The sequence below is a fragment of the Condylura cristata genome, unplaced genomic scaffold (genome assembly GCF_000260355.1).
Source record: "Condylura cristata isolate star-nosed mole 26May11 unplaced genomic scaffold, ConCri1.0 scaffold00019, whole genome shotgun sequence".
Taxonomy (NCBI): Eukaryota; Metazoa; Chordata; class Mammalia; order Eulipotyphla; family Talpidae; genus Condylura; species Condylura cristata.
This window is the reverse complement of record NW_004567120.1, coordinates 6,890,352-6,899,524: the sequence shown is the minus strand read 5'-3', so window position 1 is coordinate 6,899,524 and position 9,173 is coordinate 6,890,352. Positions and strand designations below refer to the sequence as shown.

The 9,173-nt window shown below is 34.2% G+C and overlaps 1 protein-coding gene across 1 annotated transcript; it reads right to left on the bottom strand.

The window, feature by feature from the left end:
• Positions 1-1,629: 1,629 nt before the first annotated feature.
• On the bottom strand, positions 1,630-5,067 carry PABPC5 (poly(A) binding protein, cytoplasmic 5). Its single transcript, XM_004685630.2, has 2 exons — positions 4,793-5,067; positions 1,630-4,249 (listed from the first exon to the last, which is right to left on the bottom strand). The coding sequence occupies exon 2, from the start codon at positions 4,105-4,107 to the stop codon at positions 2,959-2,961; it is 1,149 nt and encodes a 382-aa protein (XP_004685687.1). The 5' UTR covers positions 4,108-4,249; positions 4,793-5,067; the 3' UTR covers positions 1,630-2,958.
• Positions 5,068-9,173: the final 4,106 nt, after the last annotated feature.

The following is a 9,173-nucleotide window of genomic DNA, read 5'->3' as shown; positions in this document are numbered from 1 at the left end:
TCATAAGTGGAATATAGAGAAACAAAGCATCAAGACGAAACATAATCAAAAACCTTAGATATATGACTGTAAAAACTAAGCTATAAGTGTGAGAAGGAATGGTGGAAAGCAAAGGCAGGAGGGAGCGCAATGAATGAGGTGTTCATTGTGGATGATAGTGGGTGCTTTTGTGGTGGGTGTGGCGTGGTATCATGTATAGTGTTGTAAATCAAAGTTACCTTAATGAAAAAAATATCATAAAAATGTAAGTCACAAAATTCAATTAATTGAAGCTAAAAATGAAAAGTAAAAGTAATGATCCTGCTATAGGCTTTCAAATATAAATTATCTTTCTTTTAATTTTCCCCAATTTTACCAATTTTGTCTGTTTTTGCAGGATTCTACCATGTGTATTTTATCTGTACTCATTTATATTTTAAGAATTCCTTCTTTGTATTGTCTAAGCTTTTGAAAATAGTAATGTTTTAATACTTGGTTTCACTAAATGTATTAGTGTATTATGCTTGAAATTTTTTAATCTTCTAGAAATAGTTAGAAGTTTATATTAAATCATAAGGTGTGTAAAGGTTTTAGGTTAAAACTAAAAATTAAGGCATATAAATTTAAATTTAAACTGGTAATAAGTGAGATGGAAAAAGAATTTATGTTATAAATAATTATCAAAACTATTGTTTTATTTGATGTTGCATAATTTTCATGATCACAATGATATAAAAGAAGTAGTCTTCAAAACATAGAAAGTCATCTCACCTTAGTTTCAGCTTTCATTTTTTTCATTATAAATGAAGTTTTCTTGAACATTTTCCAAAATATTGATCCATATATCAGTTTAATGTGCATTTAAATTTTTCTAGTAGATTTTAGTATTTACATGTCATTCATGTTTTTTCTCAAGCTCACTAAGAAAAATGGGCTCTTTTTAAGCAAGGATGTTCATCATAGTATTGCTTACAAATGGAAAACATATAAATAGTATTCAATAATGAACTGCTTATGTAAGTTTAGCAAATCTATGTAATATGTTGTACTATATTAAATGATGATATCGATTGATATTTATTAACATGAAAAGATGATTGTTTTATTTTAAAATTAAAATATGACCCATAACAATACATACAATATACTGTCATTTTTGTTTGTAAAACAGTGTGTCTATATGGACAGAAGGCATGGATGGCTATGCATACAATGAAAATTTTAATAGCAGTTATCTTTGAATTATGGGAATTTTACCACTTTATAAATTTTGCATTGTGTACATTACAACGAACATGTATAATGTCTATTTCAATAAAAAACAATTTCCATTTAAAATATTTGATAATGAATATATGTGAAATCTGTAGTAAACAATTATGTATAAAGAGCTTATTCTCATTATCTTAAGGGAAATAGCTAACAAAAGTGTTAACAAAATTATATCTTTATATTGTATCATGAATTAAATCAAATGTTTCTATAAAAGGTAAAAAAACAACTGAGGATAGAGATAACACATTTAGTTATGGTTGTATCTATGGTGTAAGTGAATACTATTTTCAAAGCATTATTTAAATCTTATACCAATTAGTTATTTATTTTTCAACTTCCAAAATAAATTGGAACTGGCTTATATTTAAAAAAAAAAAAAGGCACTCCAAAGGAAACATAAAGGTAATTATAATATGGATAGAAAGTAGATGGTTGGGGAGGAGAGGGACCTGTAAATGAAATACAGAAAATCTGTAATCTAGAAATTATGGGCTAAATAATATAGCTGCAATATAGAAAATAACATTTTGTCAGAACTTCCAAACAGACAGACATAAGAGAATCATACTGGATTAATAGTTTTCATATTATGGATTTAAAAAAAAGATATAATGGCAAGTTCTAGCCCGATTTAAAAAATAGGTATAATGGCAAGTTCAATAGATGTTCTTCAAAGCAGTTTTTCAATACCATTATTTTGACAGTAAAGGCTGAAGGTAAAATATTTAAATTATTTGAAAAGACATTTCAGTGCAGATATCCATCTAGTTAGTTTAATATGGTCCAGAAATATGTATCATGGAGTTATGTAAAATTAGTGCCAATAGTACCCTTCAGACTCTCCTTAAATATCAAACCTTTCAGAAGAGATTTTTAAGATGTCACATAATTCAAATATCAGTGTCTAAAGTGTTAACTCTCCTTAAATATCAAATCTTTCAGAAGAGATTTTTAAGATGTCACATAATTCAAATATCAGTGTCTAAAGTGTTAATTTTCTGAAGTACTTATGAGAAAAAAACTATGTGTTTACTTCTCTTGATGTGAAGTTTATAAAGAAAATTTCCAACATTAGTCAAAACCATTATCCAGTCTGAGATATGCACACAGTATATTAACAGGAAAAAAAAAAACATTAATAAATAGTCAGGAAGATCACATTTTAAAAGAATATTCACTTTAAATAATAATTTAAGTTGAAATTATGCACAAGTGTTAATGTGTCACATACATTTCTCCCCATTGTATTGATGCTTCAGATACCAAGTTAGAAGTTTTCACTGTGATAGACTCAGAAGAAACATTTTGAGACTATTTTTATAGAAGTAATTAAATTTAGTACTATTACTGAAAGGACGTAAATATATTCAATCTATGACCTCACCTTGACAGGTTTAAGAAAAAAAAATATGTGAAGGAATAAAATTTATTCCACATTTTCCCAAGAATATCATATCAAAAAATAGTACAAAAATGACAATTTCACAATTAAAAATTATGTTCTTCACCAAAATGAACACGGTTTTCTAGTTTCACTTTCTTCAGAAGAAAGTATTCCTTTCCATTCCAAAAAAAAAAAAAAAACCAAAAAAACCAAAACAAACCAAAAAACTGTGAATGGGCATAAAATAATCTCTTATCACAAAGTAGCCCAAACTAAGTAGGCACCAGCTTAAGGCTGAAATAAATTGCGTATTCTTATTTTTACCACCTGCGCCTGGCCTGGCCCAGGGTGACATGCAGGGGCTTGGAGCCTACTATGCGACCATTCATCTCATCTACTGCTTTGGTTGCTTCTTCAAAAGAGGAGAAGCAGACGACACCAAACCCTTTGCCTTGCCCCACTTCCACCATCACTTTGGCCCTGCTAATTGATCCAAAGGAAGAAAATTCGTCCTTCAGCTTTTCATCATCAATGGTCTCGTCCAGATTCTTAATATAGATAGGCACCCCAGGAGGCCGACTTTTTTCTTTTAATCTCAGTCTTTCAAATCTTTTCCTTAGCTCGGCCAAACGTTCAATTTTCTTTTGTGCTCGCCCTACATACAGGACTTTACCATTCATGGCCTTCCCATGCAGGTTTAGCACAGCCTTTTGGGCAGCCTCATGTGTCTCATACCTCACAAATCCAAACCCTTTGGATTTTCCATTGGCATCTCTCACTACCTTAACACTCTCAGTTGGCCCATATTCACTGAAAATTTCCTTCAGTTTTTCATCGTCCATGTCTTCTCCAAAGTTTTTAACGAAAACGTTAGTGAAAGTTGCTCTGTCCCTGGTTCTGACTTCAGCTGCCCTCTCTTCTGGAAATTTGAATCGGCCAACATACACTTGGCGGTTGTTGAGTCGCACTCCATTCATGTGCCAGATGGCCCTATTGGCAGCGGCCAGGCTGTCAAAGTGCACGTAAGCATAACCTTTTGAGCCATTGTCATCGCATACGACTTTGCAGGAAAGAATGTTACCAAAAGCAGAAAATAAATAAAAAAGGGCTCTGTTGTCTATGGACTTATCTAGGTTTTTGATGAATATGTTTCCAACTCCAGACTTTCTTAAACGGTCATCTGGCTGAGACCACATAAGGCGGAATGGTTTCCCATTAATCAAATCAAAGTTCATAGTGTTCAGGGCCCACTCAGCATCTGCAGGAAAGCGGAAGTTAACGTAGCCATAGCCCAGGGGGTTGCGGGTCACTGGGTCACGGCAGATTCGGGTGAAGCGCAGAGGGCCAGCAGGCCTGAACTTCTTATACAGCATGTCCTCAGTGACATCTGGGTCTAAGTCACCCACGTAAAGGGCAGCCTTGAGATACTTCTTCTTCTTGCCAGCAGGATTAGGCTCCCCACTCCCCATTTCTCTGAACACAGAAAAGAACCTCTCTTGGGAGAGAAAAAAAAAAGACTGCTTTCTCTAAGATATGGGCCAAGCAGCTGTTCAGGAGCAGAAAAAGCCAAGGCCAGGGAAGCTAAAAGCAGACTCAGAATCACCGTTGAGGCTGAAAAAATGAAGTTTAGAAACAGCTGTCAGCAAGCTCAGAATAAACGCATTAGAAAAAAAAAAAAAGCACCCCAAAGCGAATCTTTCTCCCTAAGGGGATTTGTAATTTCCACCCATTCAGATTTAACATCAGTTGCAAAGCCAGTTGTAGGAAAGAAATTTCCTTTTCCCCGTGCAATTGTAAGAAATCATGAAGCAGCTGACTGGCTTCCCAGGTCTAGCATTGCCGACAGAGGCCTTGAGACCGGTTTTCTGCACAAATACAGGCCTTCAGCTCCTGCTGACTTAAAATGATACCACGAAGGCTCCGACGGAACGGAACGTGTATTCCTCCGCCGGCTGCCGGGCCGGTCTCAGGAGGGCTCGCAGCAGAGTAAGGCCGGCACACAAACTCAGCGTCAGCTAAAGGGCAGACGGGACTTGGTGTGTTGGGGCCCGCAGGCAGGCTGAGGCGGCAGATCGCACAGAAAGACAGACAGACAGACACATGCGCGGGGCCCCGAGACCGCCCAGATACCCAAGATGCCCACTGGGTACGGACCGAATGACGCGCGGTGATTTCGGCAGCCTGAGATTCGCCGCAGGTCCGGAGGGACTGAGTGGCAGACGCGCACTGGGCCAGCTCTGACGCGAGGTGGTTCCGGACAGATGCGGGGCGGAGTCAGAAGAGACGGGCAGATGCGCTGCAGACGGGCAGAGAGCGGACAGATGGACGGGGATTACTCTGTGCAGGACAGACAGACCCAGGGAGGAAAAGGATGTAGCTGCGGTAGGGCGTGCGGGCGGGCGGGGCGCGAGGAAGAGGAAACCCGGAACTTGCTCAGCGCCAAGATGATAGAGAGAGAGAGGGAAAGAGAGGGGGAGAGAGAGGGAGAGAGAGAGAGAGAGAGAGAGAGAGATGATTTAAGTTTTAGGCACATCTATGATCTTTTCTTCTATGGTTAATTAACTCGGGACTGTGTTTTTCTCATTTAGAAATATTGCATTAAAATAACATCATAAATCAAAGAGAATAAATCCCATATTATCTAATTCTGACCATTATGTTGGAGTTGGATGAAATAAGGACCAAACACAACAGAGTCCTGTGTTTTATTTGACCCAGTGATCATTTAGCACTGGACTAGGAGGGCAGTAAAGACTGAATCTGACTAATATTGAATCAAACCAACATTTCATTGGTTTATGTAAATATATTAAGCGTCCCTATTCCAATTAATGTGTATATATTTTCTTTAAGATTATGAATAAAGTGTTAAAATAATTCCTGCCTACACATAAAATAAGATTGGGGTCATTGCAATATAATCATTCTAGACTAGTGATCTTTTTATTACATCAAAAATTAGAAATTTTGAACAGCTGTAAAATAAATTTGAATGGAGTTCCCTTTGCTAAGCAAAAGTTTATAGGGGTAAAAAAGAGCATCTTTAAATTTTAAAAATTTGTTGAATATTAAGAGTGAGAAGACGCTAGAATAAAAATCAAATATAGAACATTTTTTTGTTATTGTATTATATATAAAAAGTACATTTGTAGTCCGTGAATCTGATTCATATATTAAAATCCATTAGACATTTCCAGTCAGATTCCTAAAGCAGTTGGTTGAAGCATAGCTGAGTATTTCTAAATCTGAAAACATTTTGCATGAGGAAAGATTCAAGGACAACTGGCATTTGAAGTGCATTCTATCACACGTTGTTAGTTACAGTTCATAGTAACGTGTCAGCACGAGTGGAAGAAGAGAATCGAGATTTATATTTGCAACCTTGTCACAGACACATGTTTCAGTCTTCCCAATTAAGTTTCAGCTGTATGAGTTGTTTGTACTTCACTGTAAAAGTAAATTTGCTGCTCTCTTGAATGGGATTTGGGATGACTGAACAAAATATTGCAAAGACTTTATTACCTAGACAAAGAGAAAAAAAAATCAAGAAAACAGTTTGTCTTGAAGAGTAACAGTTTGTCTTGAAGAGTATAAATGGCATTTCTGTAGTAATTTTTTTTCCATTCAGCAACAATTCTTTTTCTCACTTTCCAAGTACTTTATCCTGAGTCATGATTACTTATGCAACTTATGCTCGGAATAATAATCCTGAAGGTAGTTTGATAAAAATAACTATCAAGCAAAGTTTAAGTTGTGTTGATTAGATTGTACTTCCTAAACTGAGAAAGTGACCAAAGTGGGAAAAGCTTAATCAGCTTATAAAGTTGAATGGGTTCTTGCTAATTTGTTAATAAACCACATTATCTTATCTTCAACATTTAAATAAAAAATTAGTATTTAATCTATAAAGTTGTTATATATATATTCAAACAAGGTTATAGCTATAATTTGTAAGGTATTTTTTAGAAAAATAAGAATAATTTTATGAAAAAGCTTAACATTACTTGTCTCATGAACTAACTCACTGTTGAATTAAAAAAGCATGAGAGTAAATAAAACACATATAACAACTTTATATATATTTTGGTCTATGTATCTGTTTATGGTGGGTGCCCTTGATGTGGATTGTATTAATTTATAAGGAATCCGTAGAATGTGAATTTATGCATTTGCTACATATTTACAATTCAGTCTATTTAGGGTTTTATGTAGCACATATAACAGTGCAAGCAACACATTTTCTGTTACTACGCCTTGAAATAGGGTAGAAGTATCATGTACTTGGCAGAAAGTCTCAGACAAATCTTTCTGTTTACTGAACATATGTCTCATACAGGGAAAATACACAAACACCATATTCACTGATTATATATCTATTTAATCTGACCTAGACACTAAATAAAATAAATATTATAACTCTAAATTTTATGATTCACTTTTCAGTTTTGTAAAACATACTATCAGAATTTATCATCTTAACAATTTTTGAGTTCATAATTTAGTGACAATGAGAATATTCTTATGTTTTTTTTTCTTTACTGAAGTAACATTAGTTTAAAGCACTGTACATTATTATGGGGAATAGGTTCACACATACCTCCTCAGATGTATGTTACCATACCATCCCCTTCATCAACAAAACCACAGGCATTAAACCTAGGCCATTAGATTTCTTCCATCTTTTGACCCTCATCCCAAGCTCTAGTAGCCTCAATTCTGCAGCCATATTTCTAAGATTTGTTTTGGGTTAGCTTTGTCAGTCCTTTTATGATAGTTTTCTCTATATTTTGCATGAGTGAAATTATCTGATATTTGCCATTATTATTCCCACTCATTTTAAATGGAATAATTCCCTATAGTTCCACGCATGTTGTCAGAAATGGCAAGAGTTCACCTTTTATTTTTAATAATTGAATAGTATTCTGTAATGTACATATACAGCACATCTTAATTCCTTGCTCTGTCAATGAGGATTTAGGTTGCTTCCAACCTAATTGAGAATATCTATGTCTTCTGCTCACTTTTTGATTTGGGTCTTTTTGTGTGTTGTTGTTGTTGTGTAGTATGAATTATTTGCAGATATCATTGTAATTTTGATTTTAATTTCACTAATGATAAGTGATAATGAATATTTCTTATGTGTGTTGACCAACTTTTATGTTTTTATCAATAGATACTGAAAGCACATTAGCTAATATTCAACATCCATTTACGATCAAAACCTCAAAAAAACTAGGAATAAATGAGTATATCTTAACATAATAAACACCATATATGACAAACCCACAGCTAACATTTTCAATGTTGGAGAACTGAAAGATTTAGCACTAAGAAATGCAGAAAACAAGGACGCCCATTCTCACCACTGCTATTTAGCATACATTTGTAAATAGCAGTTAGAATGAAACAAGAGAAAGATAAAAAGGAAATACAAATTTCAAAAGAAGTAAGACTATCATTTTTATACAACATGATAATATACAAAGAGAATCCTTAAAACTCCACTGAAAAAGCAATTAAAACAATAAATCAGTTCAGCAAAGTGGCAAGTTACAAACTCAATTTATATTCAGTTACATATCATTATGAAAATAATGAGCTAGAAGAAGAAATTATGAGAATGATTCCATTTACAATCACCCTACCAAAAAAAAAAAAAAAAACACAACAGTAAACCTAACAAAGGAGATGAGATGTGAACTTACAAGTAAAACTATGACTTTGCTAAAAGAAAATGAATTAGACACAAAGAAATGAAAAGTTATTTCCTTCGGATGAATGGGAAGAAACTAATTGTCAATATAGCCATCTTATTCACAGCAAAATACAGACTCAATGCAATCCACACCAACATTTCAATGACATTCTTCAAATCAATAGAACAAAATTTACTGAAATTCATATGGAGCCACAAAAGATTCCAAATAGCCATAACAATCCTGACAGACAAGTGTGGTATCACTTTTAGACCTGAAGCTGTACTAAAAAGCCATAACAACTAAATATCATGGAACTGTAACAGAAGTGGACACATAAATTGAGAGAAGAGCAATAAAACCATACCAACACATATAGTTAACAGATGACAAAGGAGCCAGAAATATGTACTGGAAAAAGGAAAACACCTTCAATAAGTGGTGCCACATGCAAAAGGATGAATTTAAATCACTATCTCATATCATATAAAAAAACCCCATAGCTATATCATCCCTGAATGGCGGGGAAAAAAAAGACTTGGATGTAAAACCTGAAACATAAAACACATAAAGAATAGCATGCAAAACACTTCACAACATAAGCTTCAGTGATGGCTGTGTGGATTTGTCTCTAGAAATAAAGAAAACAAAAGAGAATATAAACAAACTGGGACTATATAAAACTTAAAAACTTATGCACAACAAATGGAGCTGTAATGAAAGTGAAAAGCCAACTGAATGAAGGACTATATTTGTACATACATCTGACAAGATTGTGATATCAAGAATCTACGAAAAATTCACAAACTCAACTAAAAGCAAACTAATAACGTGATCAA